General features: G+C 40.7%; 1 protein-coding gene across 5 annotated transcripts in view; it reads left to right on the top strand.

The window, feature by feature from the left end:
• Window positions 1-23,605, top strand: part of LOC140738044 (septin-11) — a 100,466-nt gene that overhangs the window by 35,945 nt on the left and 40,916 nt on the right. For all 5 annotated transcript variants that reach the window (XM_073065034.1, XM_073065032.1, XM_073065036.1 and 2 more), the window contains exons 2-4: window positions 4,802-4,922; window positions 19,421-19,616; window positions 21,072-21,258. In XM_073065034.1, coding sequence (XP_072921135.1) covers window positions 4,802-4,922; window positions 19,421-19,616; window positions 21,072-21,258 — 504 coding nt within the window. The remainder of the gene's footprint in view (window positions 1-4,801; window positions 4,923-19,420; window positions 19,617-21,071; window positions 21,259-23,605) is intronic.

The raw sequence follows: 23,605 nt of genomic DNA, 5'->3' as shown, positions 1-23,605 counted from the left end.
TTTTCCTGGGGCACTTCAATATTTCCTGTCTTGCTCCTGGTTTCCTGTCTCCTACAATTGAGAGGATAGCCACATTCCTCAGAATTCTCTACCCTTTACAAGGGCGACCAAGTTTCTCCTGTATGGCAATTGAATATACACTAATGAGGAGATCCAGGATCGTGTGTTAAGTTGCTATTGCACATTTTAAAATCTAGTTTTGGAGCCTTTGGACCAAATTGGGCTTGGGGGTGGGGAGGAGGTCTTTACCCAGAAATTCATATACCGTAGTTCATATACAAGTAAGTAGCAAACAAAATTTGATTCTCTGAACTTCAAGAGCCCATAACCAAGATTTGAGGCTCATTCTTTAAGTGTCCTCTGGTTCCTTCACTGTTTAATGGTTGTAAGCAACTCCAGCCTTGACCTTGCACTTTCAGTTAAGTTGTCAGCACTTCCAATTCTGATTTCTGCATATTCTCCCATGACATTATAAAAGAGGTTACTGGACGGTCGTTTAGAGCATTTGTTATTTTAGAAAATCGTGTTCCAATACTGCTGGAGCAAAAGAGGTTGGATGATGTGGCAGCACATAGCAGTTTAATTTTTGCACAAGTCTCTGGATAATGCTCAAACTTTGAAAGATCTTCCCTCTTCTCTCAGCCCCACTTCCTTCCCAAAGGAGTTAGAGCTGATTGTAAAGATGATGGCGATGACTCAAAAAGTATATTATTTTCACTTATTTAAGCAAGTGGGTTTAGTACAGCTGCAAAGTGAATATAAAACTTAGATCTAGGTTGGTTGTCAGGAAGTGTGTTTTCCTGCCTGCAATTCTTAGAGTCCAGGCTTTTTTGTTTTTAACTCGTAAATGACTACAAAAGGTTTCATGCAGCCAAGTATCTCTGTAATCTCCATCCAGTTCCCGTGTTTCGTTTTGTATATAAATACTTGGAATAAAGAAACATCCCTGCATTGCTAGACTTTTGCAGATACCAAGAAACCCACATATTTGCAAACTTTCTGAAAATAAACTTATTTCACAACATTATCTTGAGGGAAAAATTTGGTTTTGTGGCCTAAAGAACTTGGCTGGCAGAAGGAATGCAATTACTCATTTCCCTGTGTTTCAAAAAGTCATACTTTAAATGTTTAACATAATTAAACAGAAATGTTTACTATGTTAAGATTGGCCAAGTGATAAATATGAGCTTTGTTTAACAATTGCATCATATTAATTTTGATTGTCATTTGTAGCCCAGTGGGGTAGCAAATGAGTTGTTGTATTTCCTCTATTGCAATTATGACTGCAGTTCCCTAAAGTACCTTTTCAATGGTTGTAAACTTTTTGTGCCACTTGAGGTGGTGAAAACACAGCATTATTGCAATTTTTAAGCAAGAGCATATGATAAACTAGTTCATCTAGAAATGCTGTGATTAGATTGGAGTTTCTTGTAGATTAAATGTAATAGGCTGTTTGCAAATGTATCTGCATACAGTATTCCACAATTATGATCAAGGTTAAGGCAGTGTACAACTTTTTTCCCCCAAGTTATTCTCCTTGTCAAAGTTTATCCTGTTGGCCTGTTGTTGGCTTTGTATACAATTCCATTTGCAAACCTTCATTAGTGTTTTAAGTTAGTCATGTGTACATAGAACACTGTTGTGCCGACCCATATAATCCTTAAAGTACTAAACCCACACTACCCCATAACCCTCTATTTTTCTTCATTAGTTATCATGATTTTTGTTTTGAGGGACAAAAATGTGTTTTATTTTAATTGTCCATCAGCACTTGATTTTGCCTCTACTGTATGTCTATAATCAGGAGTGATATTAGTGGATGAACTATAACTGAAATGTGGAAGAGATATGGTTATATCACAGCAAGGTCTAGCAGTTTAAACAGTGGGGCCACAAGTGTTCTTTTTGAAGAAGCAAAATTCACACAACATAGGGAAGATTGGGTTAATTGCAAAGTCTGGTTTATTATTACTGACATGTCATGAAATTCATTAAGGCAGCAGTACCGTGCAAGATATGAAAATTGTTATGTTACAATAATAGCACAAAAGAGAATATTGAGGTAGTGTTCGTGGACCATTCATAAATCTGGTGAAGGGGAAGAAACTGTTTCTATAACAGATTTGAGTATGAGTCTTCAGTCTCTTGTACCTCCTCCCTGATGGTAGTAACAAGAAGAGGGCATGTCCTGGCAGGTGAGAGTCTTTAACGATGGATGCACTGCCTCTTTGCAGATGTCGTCAGTGGTGCAGAAGGTGATTCCTGTGATGGAATTGGTTGAGTCTACACCCTGGGCAGTATCGAAGGCTACGTACCAGGCTGTGACCCAGCCAGTCAGAATGCTCTCCATTTATCTGTAGAACTGTGCAATAATGTGTGTGACATACCAAATCTGCTTAAACTACTAATGACCTACAGCCTCTGGTGTGCTGCCCCCTTGATTACATTAGTGTGTTGGGCTCAAGATAGATGTTGACGCCCAGGGACACAAAGCTACTTACAATTTGTACCACTGATCTCTCTGAGGACTGGTGTGTTTTCCTGACTTCCCTTTCCTGATGCCCACTGTCAGTTCCTCCTTCTTGCTGACATTGAGTGTGGGACTGTTGCAACACCACCCACAGCCTATCTGTTTCACTCCTGTATGTCGTCTTGTTGCTGTCACCAATGCTACTACTATTGGCAGAATCTCAGAATTCACAGAAGGTGTTTGAGCTTTATGAGCACTTGTTTGCTTGTATGTCCTTTTTAAATTTGTGAAGGGAACATTGAGGAACTGTCATGAACTCTCATAGCTGCCAATGATCCTGTGATTTTGGTGTCTGAAGGCCGGCATACGTTCATCCTGCAGGAAAAGCATCCAGCCTGGATGAGGTACTTGGCCAAGTACTAAAGCTCTGTGCTGATCAACTGGCTGGAGTGTTCACTAAGATCTTTAATTTCTCACAGGCACCCACCTGTGTCAAGCAAGCTTTATTTGTACCAGTGCCTAAGAGGGTGACCTGCCTCAATGACTTTCAGTAGCTTTTGCATCCATAGTGATGAAGTGTTTTGAGAGGTTGGTGATGAAACTTACCAAATCCTGCAAGGCTGTGTGCTTAGCCCCCTGTTCTACTTGCTTTACACTTATGACTGTGTGGCGAAGCACAGCTTCAATGCCATATTTAAGTTTGCTGATAACACCACTGTCGTAGGCTGAATCAAAGGTGGTGATGAATCAGCATATAGGAGGGAGATTAAAAATCTGGCTGAGTGGTGCCATAACAACAGCCTCTTGCTCAATGTCAGCAAGGCCATTGGCTTCAGGAGGCGGAAACCACAGTCCATGAGCCAGTCCTCATCAGCAGGCGAGGTTCAGCTACTTTAAAATCCTCTGTGTTGTCATTTCGGAGTACGTGTTACGTGCTGGACCCGGAAGTGCAATTGCAAAGAAAATGTCTCAGTGCCTCTACTTCCTTAAGATTCAGCATAACATCTACAACTTCCACAAACTTTTGTAGATGTGTAGCAGAGAGTATACTGACTGGCTGCATCACAGCCTGGTATGGAAGCACTAATGCCCTTGAATGGAAAATCTTACAAAATGTAGTGGATACAGCCCAAACCATCACACGTAAAGCATGTCTACGTGGAATGTTGTCACAGGAAAGCAGTATCCATCATCAGGGACCCCACTACCCAGGTTTTCCTCGCTTTGTGCTGCTGCCATCAAGGAGGTGGTACAGGAGCCTCAGGACCCAGGCTCGTGAACAGTTATTACTTCTAAACCACGAAGGCCTTGAACTAAAGAGGATAACTTCACTCAACTTCACTTGCACGGTCATTGCAATATTCCCACAAACTGGACTCGCTTTCAAAGACTTTCCATTTCATGTTCTCTGTTGCTTATTTATTTATATTGATTTTTTTTGTATTTGCAGAGTCTTTTGCACACTGGCTTAATGCCCAGTTGGTGCAGTCTTTCACTGATTTTGTTATTTTGTAATGGACTTACTGAGTATGCCTGCAAGAAAACGAATCTCACGGTTGTATATGGTGTTATTTATGTACTTTGTTCAAAGTAAATTGTCATTTACTTGGCTCATGAATGGATGCATTGGGAGGGAGAAAACTCATGGCCAACGTTGCAAAAATTTAGCCATTTCATTTTTCCAAAATGAATGTTTTTCCATTTGTGGTTCTTGCACAGTAGGCATTTCACATTCCTTTGCCCAAGCCCATGAACAAAAAAATGAAGGCCTCTTTCAAGACTGAAAAAGATGTGAGTTTTGTTAGATGTAGACTGTAATTCTTATGGCTGGGAAATGTAATTGAGGTAAAGATGAACTATGATGTAACTAACTGACCAAGAAAACAGCAGGAACTGAATGGGCGTTTGGTTGCCCATAATCTGTGTTTGAAGGGGGCCACATTGATGGAAGTCATTGATAGAACCTTTTGCAAATTTATTGTATCTGTGCATTGAGGATTGAAATGCTTGCTTGGCTCTTGTAGAGTTTGACACATCGGTGTGTTCAGTGCATTTACATGCTGATTTTTTTTATAATTTGCAGCAGTGGATGGATATTTTGAACCACATTTTAGAAATATATATCATTGTATAAATTGATGCTTTACTGTATGGCCACATTGACCTTTGAGGCAATTAATCGTGCTTTCTTTGGGTACACACCACATCTGCAGTAGCTGAAGTACGTTGTTTTTGCCTTTAGGGTGGTAAATGACCCAAAGAGCTTGTGCAACTGACTAATGAGGCATAGCTCTTCATTGTTACTAAAATTCTTGACTTTTTTTTTTGCAGTCTCAGGGCGAAGACTTGCGAAACTTGAATCTTGCTGGTCATGTGGGATTTGATAGCCTTCCAGATCAGCTGGTCAACAAGTCAACAACTCAAGGGTTCTGTTTCAATATCCTTTGTGTAGGTGAGTAACATTTTGCAGAGAGAGAGAGAACTTCATTTTGTGAGCTTTTTGTGTTATGCAGTTATCATTCACCATATAATTCTTTTGGTGTTTAAAAGAAGAATGTACAGAGGTGTTGCACCTGAAGAAGGCTTAGGCCAGTATTTTAGACAGCAGGTTTCCTGATGTAGCTTAAAATTTGGTTGAAGATGATTTGTTGTGGAGATTGGAAGCTGAACAAGGATTTAGAAGGGAACAAGCAAAGCTGGAAGTGGAAAACCGAAAGTAGAACTTTGAAAGATAATGAAAACAAAGATTGAAAGCTATGCAAGGATTTTATTTGTGCTGCTTGCTATTATACCTTAATGCAAGGAGTATAATGAATAATGCAAAAGAACTTTTTGAGTTGGACAGATGGAGAGATATTTTAACTTTAATTGAGACATGGATTGTGGAAGGACAAGAATGGTATCCTAATTGTGACATGATTTTCAGGTAAGATGGAGGAGGAAATGAAATGAGAGGGGGTGCAACAATATTGGTTAAAGAAACAAAATGTGTGAAGGAACAAAATGTTAGGGTCCTCCAATGACCCCATTAGGAGTGTAATATAGACATTAATGCAGTCTGTAGCAATGGAAGAACAAATGTATTAGCAAACCTGTGACAAGTGATTTTTGAAAAACAGGCACCAAATATTAACTCGGAATCAGTCTCTATAAAAAGGTTAAAGTGCACAGAATTCTTAAGCTGCAGACAGGAGAACTTTCATTAACCAGTATATATGTAGAAAGCCCAATAAGTGGTGTTCCAGTCATTTTAGGGAATGAATCTGGGCAGCTTGAAGGAGATCATTTTGTGGCGGAGATCATAATTCAGTTAGATGGCATGGATATGGAGAAAGATGCATGAAATAGGGGAAAGGGTCGTATATTGTGGTAAGGCCAACTTCCTTTGCTGGGAAGAACTATCTGGACATCTAAGCAGTCTTCAAAAATATCTAGAATTGACTGCTTGAAAGTAAAATCTGTGTTAGAACAGCCCCTGGACACCAAAATAGATGAAGAGTAAGAAAGGATAAAAAGAGAGGCTTTGTACTGGTGAAAGTTTAGAAAAATAGAGTTTATAGGGAAAATCTGAAGTTAAATTAGGGAAGCAAAGATGGGCATTTAAAAAAGTGGTAATTGAAAGAAATCCAAAGGTTTTTCTATTAATAAGTAAGAGAATGATGTAGGATCACAACCGAAGCACGGCCATCCCTTTGCCTCTTTGGTGCTGATGACTCACTGAGTTCCTCTAGCAATTTTAGTCAATATCAGCAGAGTTCTGTGTCTTGAAGAGGGTTGTTTTTGACAAGCTGGGCCAAGCAATGGCTGCTCAAATTGTTGAAATCAGATGTTGTTAGTCACAAGGTATTTATAAATCAATGTTCCTAAAAGGTAGCATTATTGAATATGCAGCAGTCATGGTGCTGCACAGAAGTGATGTTCTCCATAAAAAGGCATGAATGTTGAAGCTTCATCTGTAAAAGGCTGCATGGTCTGTAACTACTCTGTACAAGTCACATTACTGAAATGTTCATGTGTACTCCAATAATGAACCAAGAGATGAAAAGATGGGAGTAGACCAATGGGGATAGTTTAAGATAATTACTGATCTGATTATGAGAAGCAGAGGACAGCACAGTGGCTAGCATAGCGTTTTACATTTCCAGTGACCTGCGCTCAATTCCCCTCACTGCCTGGAAGGAGTTTGTACGTTCTCCCCGTGAGCACATTGGTTTCCACTGGGTTCAGTGGTTTCCTCTCACAGTCCAAAGACATACTGGTTGTTAGATTAATTGGTCATTGTAAATTATCCCGTGATTAGGCTAAGATTAAATCGGGGGATTGCTGGGTGGTGCAACTCAGGGCCAGAAGGACCTACTCCGTGCTGTATCTCAATAAACAAAAAAAATTTATAAAAACCTCTAATCACAGGTTGAATGTCTGCATGTTCTTTTTTTTTACCCCCACAGTGTACTGTTGGCCATGATGCTCAGAGTCCTCACCACTGCAATATCTTGTTTACTTTTCCAACTCTAAAGTGCACTTCTTAAAAAGTAAATTAAGCTTGCACCATGTGTGTTCCTCTTAGCTGGACTGATTATGAGGTTTTTGACTTGTGAATCTTTCTGATTTTGTTGTACATAGCAAATCCCTTTTGATTGGAACAAAGTAAAAGTACTTTTGGAGAGATTCCAAACATGGCCCAGGTATCAAATGCTGAGGGACAGGCTTGCTCCAAGAGGCTCAATGCTGCTTTTATTCACATCATTTTACTGAAGCAGTCTGCAAACTGTGGTAATGTATGATTTGAGTGGACAGCCGCTTGGCCTTTTTGCTGCTGAACTGAAACCTTGTAAACTCTCAGTTCATTAGCATTAATTTCTGTACATGTAAGTCAGCTCAGTTGGCAGTGAGTCATGCAAATGTGGAATTCTGCTTGTCCCTACGATTCCTTTAGTAACAAAGTACATTCAATATTGATCAATCACGCGGATATTGATTCAAGATATAGAGTTTGGGCCCCATTAGGAAGTGAGCAGGAGGTTTATGTGATGCAGCAAAGCTACAATAATTGAACACATCACTGTTGCCCTAGATATAACATTGGATGAGGTCTATCTGGTTAGGTGAATATTTTTTGAGGAGGAATATGGAGTTTTGTGGGAGTACTAAAGAATATTAATTTCCCCCACCCAATATCTGCTGTGAATGACTACTCAATGACGTCAAATCAGAATCACTCACTGGCATATGTCATGAAATTTGTTAACCTTGCAGCAGCATTACAGTGCCATCCATGATTAAAAAAAATCTGAATTACAGTGTGTGTATGTATGTATATGTGTGTGTGTGTGTGTGTGTGTGTGTATATATATATAGTTATATAGTGCAAAAATAGACAAAAAGTAGTGAAGTAGTGTTCATGGGTTCAATGTCCATTCAGAAATCGGATGGCAGAGGGGAAGAAGCTGTTCCTGAATCACCTAGTGTATGCCTTCAGGCTTCTGTACCTCCTTCCTGATGGTAGCAATGAGAACAAGGCATGACCTGGGTGATAGGAGTCCGACGCTGCCCTTTTGAGGCACTTCTTGAAAATGTCCTGGATGCTACAGAGGCTAGAGCCAACGATGGAGCTAAGTTTACAATCCTCTGCAGTTTACTTCAATCCTGTGCTGTAGCCCCTGCCCATACTTGACAGAGATCCAGCTGGTTCGAATGCACTCCACGTTATATCTGTAAAAATTTGAGTGTTTTTGGTGACATGCCAAATCATCTCGAACTCCTAATGAAATATTTTTCTCTTTATTGAACTTCTGGTGTGCATATAGCCACTTCTGTGAAAAAATTGTTTACACCATTTTTTAAAAAAAGGCTTAACAGCAGAGTCTTATTCAAAATTCATAGAGCATTCAAAATGACTCCATGTTTAAAGCCAATATATTCATTGCGCCGCGCAGAATTTGGACCACCCAAAGTATGATTACAATTAAAGAGCATAATTTTGGCATTGAATATCACGCTGATTTTACTTGTTTTTTATGCAATCAAAATCAAATAGAATACAAATTAAAGCATTAATGCTATTCTAGATGTGGTTTCATTTTGTTCATGTAAAGGAAATGCAATTTCATTTTTAATAACATCCATGGGAAGATTGGGTGTTCTGTGTCTTTTGGATGATTATTTCTGTGCGTTGGTATCACAGTGTATGTTGACTATTACATTACATTATAGTATCTCCCCACTACATTCAGTTTATTCCTCATCATGAATGCAGCAGTGAATGAAAAACAGCCTGAAGCTAGCCTCATGATTTAGGCTGTTTGTCAAGCAGCTTTAAATTTGGTGTATAAATTGTTAATTGGTATTTACAGTGCTGCGTTCGTGTATTAAGACAAACTCCAGTGTAAACCTACAAGTGAAAGGAAGTGATTATGAAATTCTTGTTTAACAGGAAATTTTTAAAAAATCCCTTAACCTAGAAAACCTGCTCCTGCATCATCTGGTAGATCTATCCAATGCCTTATAAACCCTCAGTATTACTTCCTTGCTTTTGTATTCTAGTCCTCTCAAAATGAATGCAAACACTGTATTTGCTTCCTTACCACAGACTTGACCTGAACATTAACCTTTAGAGAATTCTGCATAACGACTTTCAAGTCCCTTTGCACCTTCTGATATTTTTTCTCTCCATTTGGAAAGTAGCCCACGCCTTTATCTTTGACCAAAGTTCATGACAATGCACTGCCCTGAACTTGTATTCCAACTGCCACCTCTTCAAACTTCTGATTAAGATGGTGCTATTGAATGTGTTAACAACAGCTTTCTGGTAGTCAAGAAGCTGAAAAATCTGACTTAAAACATGACTAAAAATATCTTTTCTGAGGTAAATTGTGTTAAATTATTGCCACAAAGTGAAGGGGTAATCGATGGTGAGGTAAGTTCAGGGGATGAGCCGAGATGGTGTGTTGCGGAAGCATTATAATGGAGTTCCAGTGCTTGTATGACTGGCCCGGGTGCAAAGTGGATCGCTCTGGGTGCCAAAAGGAGAAGTCCTGGCCTGGGCAGAGGAGATTTGGTGCCTGTACGACTGGCCTGGGTGTGAGGTTGGATCACTCTGGGTGCCAAGCTGATTCAAAGAGCTTGAGAGCAGCCTTGGGCTGGGCGAGGAAATCTGGGCCCAGAGCTAGTTGTTAGGCAGCATGGTCTATGCCCGGAGCCTTTCGCTGTAGCTGGGTTCTAAGGCGAAGTATGATACACTGTTTAGACAATTTAAATGCTAGCCCATATCAGAGACGAGAGCAGATTTCGCACGTCCTCCGCGGTCTTCACTCCTTTCTCCAGGTGTCAGAGCTTTTCGCTGTTCCGTTGTTTGATCAATTGACACGCCGGCTCAGGTAGACTGAAAATACAGTGTCAGTCAGGACAAAAGCCAATTTTGCTCGTTCTCCGCAATGGTGATCTCCATGGCACTGAGGCTGCTGTGCTCTATGCTGCTAACAGATGAACAAGGCTTTGGGTCTGCTCCGGGCTGCTCCAGGGATTGGATCTGAGGACTCCATGTGGTTCAGCATATTGTTTGCTTCAATTGTTTGCATGATGTGAGTTTTGGTGCATCGAGTGTTGGTCTTTTTTATTTTTGTTCTTTTTCTTTAATTGGGTTTTTTTTAGGCTAGTTGTGAGAAAACAACTATCTAGATTGTATAATTTATACATCCTTTTGATAATTGTTATTGAAACTAAGTTCTTCTGCAGACAACCTGCTTTCAGCCCTTCAACTTTCTTCGTATTGTTCCCAAACTTGACCACAAAGCCATCAATTCCTTTATCCAAATCATTGATATATAACAGGAAAGAAAATGGTCCCAGCATCAGCCCCTGTGGAACACCGCTAGGAAAGGCCATCTTTTTCAGACTCTTTGCTTACTGCTAATCAGCGCATGTTCTAGTCATGCTATTATCTTTCCTGTCAAGCAGCCTCATGTGGCACCTTGTCAAAGGCTTTCTGGAAATCCAAATGAACAACATCCACTGACTCCTTTGTCTATCCTGCCTGTTATTTCCTCAAAGAATTCCAACAGATCTGTCAGGCAAGATTTCTCCTTTAGGGAACCATGCAGACTTTGGCCAATTTTGTCATGTGCCTTCAAGTAAAAAAACCAGAGGACGTGGGTTAAGAGTGAAGAGGGAAAAGTTTAAAGGGAACATTGGGGGGGGGGGGGCTTCTTCACACAGAGTGGTGGGAGTGTGGAATGAGCTGCCAGATGAAGTGGTAAATGCGGGCTCACTTTTAACATTTAAGAAAAACTTGGACAGGTACATGGATGAGAGGTGTATGGAGGGATATGATCCAGGTGCAGGTCAATGGGACTAGGCAGAAAAATGGTTCGACGCAGCCAAGGAGGGCCAAAAGGCCTGTTTCTGTGCTGTAATGTTCTATGGTTCTACCACGAAACCTATTCCTTAATAATAGACTCTAACTTTCTAACCACTGAAGTCTGGCTAACGGGCCTGTAATTTCCTTTCTTCTGCCTTCCTTCCTTTAAAGAGTGGAGTGACATTTGTAATTGTTCTGCCCTCTAGAACCATTCCAGAATCTAGTGATTCTTGTAAGATTATTACTAATGCCTACATATAGTGTTTTCAGCCACCTCTTTCAGAACCCTGGGGTGTGCACCATCTGGTCTAGGTTACTTAACTATCTTCAGACTCTCAGCTTCCTAAGCACCTTCTCCTCAGTAATAACAACTGTATTTACTTCTAGACGTACAAAAAGCTGGATGAACTCAGCAGGTCGGGCAGCATCCGTTGAAAGAAGCAGTCAACGTTTCGGTTGAGACCCTTCGTCAGGGCTAAAGAAGGAGGGGGCAGGGGTCCTAAAAAGAAGGTGGGGGGAGGGTGGAAAACCAATCAGAGGAAAGTTCAAGGGGTGGGGGAGGGGAAGCAGGGAGGGGATAGGCAGGAGAGGTGAAGAAGGAATCTAAGGGGAAAGCACTATGGGTAGTAGAAGAAGGCAGAGTCATGAGAGGTGATAGGCAGCTAGAAGAGGAGACAGAATGAAGGTGGGATGGGGGAAGGGAGAGCGAGGGAATTACCGGAAGTTGGAGAATTCGATGTTCATACCAAGGGGCTGGAGACTACCCAGATGGTATATGAGATGTTGTTCCTCCAACCGAAGTTTGGCCTCATCATGGCAGTAGAGGAGGCCATGTATGGACATATCGGGATGGGAATGTGAAGGAGAGTTCAAGTGAGCGGCAGCCGGGAGATCCTGTCTGTTGTGACGAACGGAGTGTAGGTGCTCGACGAAGCGGTCTCGCCGATGTAGAGGAGGCCCCACCGGGAGCACCGGATGCAATAGATTACCCCAACAGACTCACAAGTGAAGTGTTGCCTCACCTGGAAGGACTGTTTGGGACCCTGAATGGTGGTAAGAGAGGAGGTGTAGGGACAGGTGTAGCACTTACGCTTGCAGGGTAAGTGCCAGGTGGGAGATCTGTGGGGAGGGACGTGTGGACCAGGCAGTTGCGGAGGGAACGATCCCTGCGAAAAGCAGAGAGGGGTAGAGAGGGAAAGATGTCCTTAATGGTGGGGTCCTATTGAAGGTGGCAGAAGTTGTGGAGGATAATATGCCGGATCCGGAGGCTGGTGGGGTGGTAGGTGAGGACAAGGGGAACACAGTCCCTGTTGTGGTGACGGGAGGATGGAGTGAGGGCTGAAGTGCGGGAAATGGAGGAGATGCGGGTGAGGGCATCATTGATGACGGCAGAAGGGAAACCACAATTCTTAAAGAAAGAGGACATTTGGGATGTCCTGGAATGGAAAGCCTCATCCTTGGAGCAGATGCGGCGGAGACGGAGGAACTGGGAATAGGGAATAGAATTTTTGCATTTGGCAGGGTGGGAAGAGGTATAATCAAGGTAGTTATGGGAGTCAGTGGGTTTATAGAAGATGTCAGTGGACAGTCTATCTCCAGAGATGGAGACTGAGAGATCGAGAAAGGGGAGAGAAGTGTCCAAGATGGACCAAGTGAATTTGAGGGCTGGGTGAAAGTTAGAGGCAAAGTCGATGAAATTGACGAGCTCAGCATGGGTGCCCCCTCCTTCTTTAGTCCTGACGAAGGGTCTCGACCCGAAACGTTGACTGCTTCTTTCAACGGATGCTGCCTGACCTGAATTCATCCAGCTTTTTTGTATGTCTTGATTTGACCACAGCATCTGCAGCGTACTTTGTGTATTTACTTCTGCCCCCTGACATATTTCTGGCATTCTCCTTGTCCTCCATAAGAGAGGACTGATGAAAAATATTTATTAAGTTCATCTGTTGTTTCTTTGTTCCCTGCTACTACTGCACCAGTGTCATTTTTCAGTGGTCTGATATTCACCATAGTCTCTTTTATATATCTGAAAAGTCGTTTTTGGTATCTTCTTTAATATTATTGGCTAGCTTACCTTCATATTTCATCTTTTCCCCCTTTATGCCTTTTTTAATTGCCTTCTCTTGGTTTTTGAAGTTTCTCAGTCCTCTAACTTCTAATTAAATTTTGCTGTATTATATGCTATTTCGTTTGCTTTCGTGCTGTCTTTGACTTTCCTTGTCAGCCATGGTTGCCGCCGCCTCCTTTTTAGAATGCTTCATCTTTAAGACGTGACTATGCTGCGCCTCCGGATTGTTCCCAGACATTCCAGCCATTGTTGTTTTGCCATATGAAGCGGGTATATATTCTGCTGTTAAATAATCTGAAAGGATAAATATTGAGGGTATTGCTAGTTAGCATAGAAGTAAGTTTTTAATCTTGTTAATTAAATTACATTTCTTTGCCTTTCAAACCATCAACATTTACATTGGTTCTTGATGGTTTGCATTGACGCTGTAAAGTCTATCTAAATTTAATTCTGTTTTCAACATCGTTCAATCATCTAAATTTACCTGGCTATTTGGATTAAAATAATCAAAATTGTGTCTGGTTAAATCTGTTTTGAAACCCAGATTACATTCAGATTCCATCAATGGAAACAGCTACTTGAAGACAATACTTGATGCCCATGAACCTATTCCCAATATGAATGTATGAAATGAAAAATGGTGCTGGAAATGTTCAGCTGGCCAGGGAGTATAAAGAAGGAGAGTTAACATTTCAGGTTACTTCAGGTAGTTCAGGTTCCAGCTTCTGTGTTTGCTAGTATCTTTTAAATAAGATTGTGGAAGGATTGATGGTCTTGTTTAGCAAGTATTGAAGTGGGTTATGGTATGTTTCACCTGAAATATGTCTGTCTCTGTCCTATTTACAGCATCTTGATCAATTTAAATCTTTGTGGTTGCAACATTTCTTAATATCAAAATTCACTTGGAATCCTGATCTCTTGATTCACAAATGTACTGCAGGAATTGCCTTGCAGATTTTTAAAGGATGTTAACCTAGCATGATGTATGTTTTACAGAAATGGTGTTCTTCAAATTGCTGAAATCTTATACCACTATTGGATTGCAAGTTTTGTATGAAGACAGTGGAAGCATTGTAATGTGCTGACGTGGGGATTGTTTCCGTGGGAGAAATGCAGTCTTTGTGAAAGGGCTATATCATTAAAGTTCAAGGGCCAATGAGTTCTGCCTTCCCTCTCATTTTGTTTTTGTAACATGTTTACTATTTTTCTTATAAATAAATTCTGTGAATCATTGGGGAGACATAGTGTCAGTGAGAATAAAAAGAGAAATGCTTAAGTTTTCAACTAGTTTTGATTCAGATTTACTTATTATACGTTTGCATTGAAGCAACAGTGACGTGTCGTTTGCATTAACAAGCAGCACATCCAAGAAGGTGCTGGGGCAGGGTGGCAGCCTGCAGGTGTTGCTACAGTGCTTGGCAAAACAACAGTACAACAACGTAACACAACCAGCCAGCAACAGAACAACAGCAGAACAAGCCCTTTCCCTCCCTCCCCACCCACCTAACCACCCACATGCATAACAGTCCTCAAATTCTCCAGGCCTCCCGTCACCAGCCTTTGGCCATCTGCTTTGACTTCTGAACATCTGATTGATCCCTGGTTTAGCTGATGACTGGAACTCAAACCTGACTCACTGGCCCTCGTGGCGGCTGGACCACTGACCTGGGCCAGCGTGACATCCACAGATGCTCTTCGTCACCCATCCGCATGTGACAAAGGGCACATTAAGAACTGCAGCCCCTTTGTAAGAATTCACTGGGATTAGTTTGTGCATCAAACTTGGACTTCCTGTGAAGTGCAAAGTTTAATTTGAACTTTAGAAAATTTGACACTAAAATTAATTGAAGGGGATTTTGAAGGTGGTAACACATTAACTTTTTAAGCAAATACTATCTTTTCAGACTAATTCTATTCTAACCAGAAAAATTAATTTTGAAATTGGTGATGAAATGATATAACAGAATTTCACAACATGATCATGAGGAAACTTGTCAAATAAATTTCAGCACAGGAAGATATTATTCTCCTTGTTGTGGGCTAGCTGTTTACTGGATAAAGTCAAAAGTCCATTGTTCTTTGTTGTTACTCTAAATATGGACTTGGAGATAATGATGTACTTATATAGGGTACCAAGCCCGAGTAGGGTAGTGCATTTTAATTTGGACTGCCTAACACTAAAAGGTTAAAGCCCCAGTGTAACAATGAGGTCACTCTTGAGAAGTTGTAATTCCTGTTTAATTATGGGTTTGTCCCTAGCACATGCACGAACATTCCGTGCTATATTCTCACTTGTACTTGGACGTTATTGTTATTTCAAATTCTGTATTAAATGTACAGGGAACTTTGAAACTCAAAAAAAGAGACATGTGAATTGATAAAATGCAGCATTTGCCTTTTTTCCGATAAGCTCCAAGCAGTTCAAGCAAGTGCTTTTACTGGTGAAGGCCCAGAGGTGCTGTTGTTAATCCTTGCAAACTGTACAAAGCTATTATGTAGAGACAGGAATTAGCTGCAAATTCAGATGTTCAAAATGTATATTTTGATAAAGTAGCAAATCTAAAGATGTATCTCCTTTAAATAAAATCTGCAAATATTTCCTTTCACTTTATCAGTTATATACTTCAAGTTGATCCATCTGACTGCTATCAAAAATGTAATAATCATTCATGGATACTGTTAAGAGGCTGGTAATGGCACACATCAACTCCAGTCTCTTGGACAACCTTGAGCCACTGCTATTCACTGACTGCTAAAACAGGTCTATAGCAGATGCCATCTCTATGGTCCTATACTCATCTCTGGAACATCTGGACAGTAAAGACCGTTGTTTATTGGCTACAGCTTAGCCTTCAGCACTATAATTCCAAGCAGACATCACCAAATTCCAAGACCTGGAGTGAACACTTCCCTCGGCAACTGGATCCTTAACTTCCTGACCAACAAATTGAAATTAGTAAAGATAGGCAGTAACACCTTTGCCACTGGTGCTGCACACAGTTGTGTCCAAAGGCCCCTGCTCTAGTCTCACATACTCTCATGACTTGCATGGCTAAATTCTTAACTCCATTTACAAGTTTGCAGATGATACCACTGTAGTGGGCTGTATATCAAATAATGAGTTGGACTACAGGAAGGAGAGAGAAAGAACTTAGTAACATGGTGTCATCTTTTCCCTCAATGTCAGTAAAAAGAAAAGGAGCTGGTCACTGTCTTCAGGAAGGAGGGTGGTGCATCTACTCCTGTCTACATCAGTAGTTCTGAGGTTGAGAGCTTCAAGTTCCTAGGAGTGAACATCACCAACAGCCTGTTCTGGTCCAACCACAAGGACACCATGGTCAAGAAAGCTTGGCAGTGTCTCCACTGCCTGAGGAGGCTAAAATAATTGGGCATTATCACCACTGAACCCTTACCAATTTTTATTGATGCAGTATGGAAGGCATCCAATCCAGATGCATCACAGCTTAGTATGGTAACTGTGACTGCAAGAAACTGCAGAGAGTTGTGGATGCAGCTCATCACTTCATGGAAACAAGTCTCCCTTTGTGGACTCTGTACTTCTTGCTGTTCAGTTACGCAGCCAGTACAATCAAAGATCCCACCCACCCTGGACATTCTTCTCCCCTCTCCCACCAGGGAGAAGAAGATACAAAAGCCTAAAAGCATGTACTCCCAGCTTAAGGGCAGCTCCTAACTGCCGTTATAAGACTGTTGAATACATCTTTAGTACAATAAAGGGAACTCCTGACCTCTTCTTCTACCTCATAATGATCTTGCATCTATTGTTTCCCTGCACTGCACTTTCTCTGTACCTGTTGCACTTTATTCTGCATTCTATAATTCTTTTGCTTGAATACACTATGATTTGATCTGTATGAGCAGTATGCAAAGCAAGCTTTTCACTGTACCTTGTTATGTGACAATAATATTCAAATGGTGGTATTCCTATTTAGTGGTCTTGTGTGCTGACTTGTATGCTTAGTTGAACAGTTATGGGCTGATGCCTACTGTTGGTAGTGCAGAAATACAAGCCTATATGAAGTTCAGGTGCCCACTTTAACTGAAAAGGTAAATTGGTTTGTTATTGTCACATGTACTGTAGGACAGTGGGGGGGGGGGGGGGGGGATCTTTGTTTTACATTGCATGCCATTCATATAGATCATTACATCACACCAGTACATCAAAGCAGTACACAGGGAAGTAAGCAATAACAATGCAGAATGTAGTGTTGCAGTTACAGACAAAGTGTTGTGCAAGCCATGAGGAGGTGGGTAGTGAGATCAAGAATCCACCTTATCGTAAAAGTTCACCTAATTGTCTGATTAGGCTGGAAGCTGTCCCTGAGCCTGGTATTACATGCTTTCAGGCTTTTTGAAATTCACTAACCCCAAGATAAAATTGGCACGCTACAGAGTTAACTTCCTGCATACCAATGCAGCTGCTGAGAATGATTCTTCAGAAATCGCACAGATATTCTAATCATGGATTGGAGTGGCCCCATTAAGAATTCTAAATGATGTTTCAGGCATGGTCTGTACTACACAATCTGAGTACACTGTATTCACTGCTGGTAATACCAGATTACCACTGGAAGCTGCAAATCTACACAAATTATTTTCTTTTGTAGTTTTATTGTAATCTATCACTAGTGAATTTGTTTTGCTTTCAAAATGTGATTTGTAGTTACACATCAACATAATTAGTCACAGTTTGTTTAGAACCTAGTGATGTCATGTTAATGAAATAACTTCAATGTCAATAAGTTAATGTTAGACTACTTAATACTGATAGAATCTTTTAACCAACGCAACCCCTGGGCATAATATTCCCTGGCAGTATCCAATTTATAAAACCTCATTTATAAATCTGGTGTCTATATCTCTGCTTAGGGGGAGATATTAGTTTTGCATCAGCTTCCTGAAAAACACGAAGTAATCAACACACACACACACAATTTCTTTTATTCTTATACGAAGGCAATTTTAACCTTGGTACACCAACCTGATTATCACAGGTCATATAATAAAGCTGTTTATACCGCTGCAAATAATTATGCTAATTCCTTTGAAAGCAAGTGAAAGAAAATCATTGTCAACAAAACAAAAATGAGTCATCGATGATGGTTTCAAGGTCAAGATCTTTCTATTTTTATGTAGGCTTCCATCAGGTGCAATGCATGCACACACAGTGCTGGAAGTGTTCAGCGTGTCGGGCAGCATCCGTAGAGGGGAGTGAACAGTTGACATTTCAGTCTGAGACTGCTTATCATGACTGGAAAGGAAATGTGAAGAATATCATTTAGATTGAAAGAGTATGGGGAGAATCTACAAGGATGTTACTGGGTCTTGAGGGCCTGAGTTATAGGGAAAGGTTCATTAGGTTAGGGCTTTATTCCCTGGAGTATGGGATAATGAGGGGAGATTTGATAAAGGTATACAAAATTATGAGGGGTATAAATAGGGTAAGTGCAATCAGGCTTTTTCCACTGTGACTGGGTGAGACTACAACTTGAGGTCATGGGTTAAAGGTGAAATATTTAAGGAGAACCTGTGGGGAAACTTCACTTGGAGGGTGGTGAGAATGTGGAAGAAACTGCACGTGGAGCTAGTGGATGCAGGTTCAATTGTAGCACTTGGGAAGTTTGGATAAATGCAGAGATGGGTGTGATATGGAGACCTGTGGTCCAGGTGTAGGTTGATGGCACAGCCATTTTGGCTATTATACTCTCCCCTTTCCCTCAGGCAGAAAATACTTGAGACGTATACCACCATGTTCAATGACAGCTTCTACTCTGCTTTTATAGGATTCGTGAACAAATCCCATTGTTTGTCTTCATCTTGCAGTCTACCTCTTCATGGCCCTTGCTCTCTATCTTCCTGCGCTGAGTTTTCTCTGTAACTGTAACAATGCTTTGACTGTTTATTTCCCTCCATTGATTCTGCCTGACCTGAGTTCCTAGAGCATACTTTGTGTCTTGCACTTGATTTTCCATTTCATATTGATTTATGTATTTGAATTGATCCATCTGGATTGCATGCAAACAGAAGCTTTCCATTTTATCTAAATACATGTGACAACAATATTGTCCACTCAGGTTTTGCTTGCTAATTTTGAAATGCAGTTATTTTCTTCTGGATTTCCAATTGTCTGTGGGTCTGTATGAATAAAACTTTTGCAGAAGCTGCCAGGGATTACAGGCAGCTTAGAAATTATTTTGATATAAACAAATAATTAAACATATGAAAGCCACGTGTTATACCATGATGTGTTGAAGCATAAAGCAAGTGATAATGTTTGGAACTGAGCTGTTTATTGAAATAATCTGGGGTTTCTTTTAACTGTTATGGTCATTATTTTTGGTGAATGGAGGCATTCTGATAATTGATTCAGTCACTGAGTTTTCACATATGGAATACTTTTTAAAATGTATATTTCTTTCACTAGTTCATCAGTAATAAGTTCAAGAATAAATTTGGAGAAATTAACTGAAAAATAAGTATATTTACTTTGTTTTATATCTTTTAGGTGAAACTGGCATTGGTAAATCGACATTAATGGACACTTTGTTCAATACTAAATTTGAAAATACACAGGCATCCCACAACGAACCTGGAGTCCGGTTAAAATCACGCAGTTATGAATTACAAGAGAGTAACGTACGGCTAAAGCTGACTATTGTAGATACGGTGGGCTTTGGGGATCAGATAAACAAGGAGGACAGGTAAGATTTTTGAATATTAATAGCTCTCATTGCAAATGAAACCTCAGATGTACCATTTGGTGAAACTGTTACTTTATCCAGGTGGACATTCAGCAGGTCCGAGCACACAGAGTATCAGCTGGAGAGCTGTGTGCCCTCATATGTCCTCTCTTGTACTCCTAGCTTTCCAGCAGTTAGCTGAGTAATCAGCAAGATAGCAGCTGAAGTGGTTGTATGAGGAATAAATTCTGATGGAGTAGCCAAACTGTCTAAGGCAATGAATCAAGGTTCCAATCTTTGTGTAAACATAGATTGAATCCTACTACTGCCATCTTGTGCGTACCGGTTCCCTAAGACCGCACGATAGCATAGCAACAAATGTAATACTTTATAATGCCAGTGTACAGGGTTCAATTCGTCCCACTGCCTGTAATGAGTTTGTAAGTTCTCCCTTTGACCACATGGGTTTCCTTCCAAGTATTCCAGTTCCAATAGCGCACAGGTTAGTAAGTTATGGAGGTGCCATCTTGGCGCTGGAAGCAAGGCACGGCAGCACTTGTGGGCTGCTCCCAGCACATCCTCGGACTGTCATTGACACAAACAATGCACTTCACTGTATGTTGATGTGCGTGTGACAAATAAAACTTTTAATTTGGCATACCTAATTCCAGTATATATTTTTCAAGATCTCCTGCTAAAGCTGTGACATTAATAAATCGGTGACTATTTGAAAGTTATTGAAAGATTACATAATTACTGAGAGAAAATGAAAGAACTATGGTTAGGGTTATCCTAACATCAAGCTGTCTTATCTTGATGCATTTAACTGGGAAATTTACCATCCCCAGCATGTTGGGCTGTGGAACATTTGGTGCAGCATTCTCTTGTAACCCTTATCCCTTACTGATTTGTTAGTGTGCATTTTTGGAATGGGTCTCTTGGTCAAGAAATATGTATACCATTGGAATGAAGCTAAAGCAGAAAAGTGAATTTAAAGTTGCTCTAGCAATTAAGTGAATGGGCAACAAGTTTCAGTGTTTTAAGTGATACATTTTACATGTATAGTCTATGATTAAACTGAAAAATAATTCTTGCCAACTTATGTCTGTGTATAATTGTGATTCCTAATCAGAAAGAGTCATTATATAATTCAAATATGCCTTGCTATTAAAATATTTTTGTCCACAAGTTATTGATGATTTGCAAGACATACAGCAGTTCTAGTACTAATATGTCTGTGACAATGAACAGATCTTGGAAACATAAGAAAAAAATTGTATTACAGGCAGATTATTCCATGATAAATGCCTATAATGTAATTATTGTCTTAATTGAGGTTAATTGTCAAAATTTGGATGTAATATTTTATATTTATTTACATTGGACATGGTTCTGAGATGGTCTGATGTCTCTGTCTAGTAACGACATTTTAGAAAAGATTTTCCTTTATTTCTAATACTGCATGTTTGATTCCAGCTACAAGCCTATTGTCGAATATATCGATGCACAGTTTGAAGCATACCTTCAGGAAGAACTGAAGATCAAGCGTTCATTCTACAATTATCACGACACCAGAATTCATACTTGTCTGTACTTCATTGCACCCACAGGACACTCACTAAAATCTCTTGACCTTGTTACTATGAAAAAATTAGACAGCAAGGTAAGTGTTATTTTTCTTTTATCAATGTATAGATTGCTAAATCTCCTGATAAAATGTTGGTGTTTATGAAAGTAACAAGAATTGGCTATGCTGATATAAACTGTAGGACTATGATTCTTAGCTTGTTCCTATTTTTTTTCAAGTATCTTGGAACACTAAACATTGGTGTTTTAAATGTTTGACTCCTGTAGAAGTAATGTTATGGCATTGTAGTCGTCTTCCTTTCAATTAATTCAAGTGGTTGAGTCCCTGAATAAAAATAATTAGATGTAAAAATAAGAATAAGGTAAGAATAATTTAGTTGGGTGGCACGATAACATAGCAGGCGCATGGACGTCAGTGAGTTAGACCAGCGGGAAGAGTTTAAAAAGAAACCAGCTTTATAGAGCAGGTGACTGATGAGAGGAGTCAGAGTAGGGAGCTTTGGCTCAATGATTCAGTGATAATGGGTCGAGGCAAGGTAAGTTACTTGTGAAGAATAGGAATAGGAGGTATGTCTGTGAGACTGGTGTTCTGTACTGGGTGTTGGATGTGGGAGGTCCGGGAGACTCCCATCCTCCCGGATGACCGCATCTGTGCCAGGTGCATTGAGCTGCAGCTCCTTGGGGACAGGGTTAGGGAACTGGAGATGCAGCTTGATGACCTTTGTCTGGTCAGGGAAAGTGACGAGGTAATATAGAGGAGCTATAGGCAAGTAGTCACGCCGGGGCCTCGGGAGTCAGATAAGTGAGTAACAGTTAGGAGAAGAAAGGGCAAGAGTCAGATACTAGAGAGTACCCCAGTGGCTGTACCCCTTGACAATAAGTACTCCTGTTGAATACTATGGGGGGGGCACAGAGTCTAGCCCTGTGGCTCAGAAGGATAGGGAAAGGAAGAGGGCAGCAGTGATAGGAGACTCTGTAGTTAGGGGGTCAGACAGGCGATTCTGTGGACCCAGGAAAGAAGCACCGATGGTAGTTTCCATCCCTGGTGCCAGAGTTCGGGATGTTGCTGATCACATCCACGATATCCTGAAGTGGGAAGGAGAACAGCCAGAGACACCTACTACGTCGTAGCTCATTTCCATTACGTCCTATCAATAGGAGCAGTATTTGCTATCATGGCTGGCTTCGTCCATTGATTCCCCCTTATCACAGGCTATACCCTACACTCCGCTTGAACAAAAACACAATCGTGGTACATATTGGTACCAAAGACATGGGTAGGAAAAGGGAGGAGGTTCTGAAAACAGACTACAGGGAGTTGGGAAGGAAGTTGAGAAGCAGGACCACAAAGGTAGTAATCTCAGGATTATTGCCTGTGCTATGCGACAGTGAGTATAGGAATAGAGTGAGGTGGAGGATAAATGCATGGCTGAGGGTATGGAGCAAGGGGCAGGGATTCAGATTTCTGGATCATTAAGACCTCTTTTGTGGCAGGAGTGACCTGTACAAAAAGGATGGGTTGCACTTGATTCCGATGGCGACCAATATTCTCGCAGGGACGTTTGCTAAGGCTATTGGGGAGAATTTAAACTAGGATTGCTGGGGGATGGGAACCAAACTGAAGAGACGGACAAAGGGGCAGTTGGCTCACAAGTAGAGAAAGCTTGTAGACAGAGTGAGACCGAGGGTAGGCAGGTGACAGAGAAGGGATACGCTCAGACCGATGGTTTGAGATGTGTCTGTTTTAATGCAAGAAGTATCATGAACAAAGCGGATGAGCTTAGACCGTGGATCAGTGCAATGATGTTGTGGCCATTACAGAGACTTGGATGGTTCAGGGGCAGGAATGGCTACTTAGAGTGCTAGGCTTTAGATGTTTCAGAAAGGACAGGAAGGGAGGCAAAAGAGGTGGGGGTACGACATTGCTGATCAGAGATAGTGTCATGGCCGTAGAAAAGGAGGAAGTTATGGAGGGATTGTCTACGGAGTCTGTGGGTGGAGGTTAGGAACAGGAAGGGGTCAATAACTCTACTGGGTATTTTTTGTAGACCACCCAATAGTAACAGGAACATCGAGGAACAGATAGGGAGACAGATTCTGGAAAGATGTACTAATAACAGAGTTGTCATGGTGGGAGATTTTAAATTCCTAAATATCAATTGGCATGTCCCTAGAGTGAGGGGTTTAGATGGAGTGGAGTTTGTTAGGTGTGTTCAGGAAGGTTTCCTGACACAGTATGTACAAACCCCATTTCCAGAAAAGTTGGGATATTTTCCAAAATGCAATAAAAACAATAATCTGTGATATGTTAATTCACGTGAACCTTTATTTAACTGACAACAGTACAAAGAAAAGATTTTCAATAGTTTTACTGACCAACTTAATTGTATTTTGTAAATATACACAAATTTAGAATTTGATGG

This window comes from Hemitrygon akajei, chromosome 13 (assembly GCF_048418815.1).
Source record: "Hemitrygon akajei chromosome 13, sHemAka1.3, whole genome shotgun sequence".
Taxonomy (NCBI): Eukaryota; Metazoa; Chordata; class Chondrichthyes; order Myliobatiformes; family Dasyatidae; genus Hemitrygon; species Hemitrygon akajei.
This window is presented reverse-complemented; position numbering and strand designations above follow the sequence as displayed.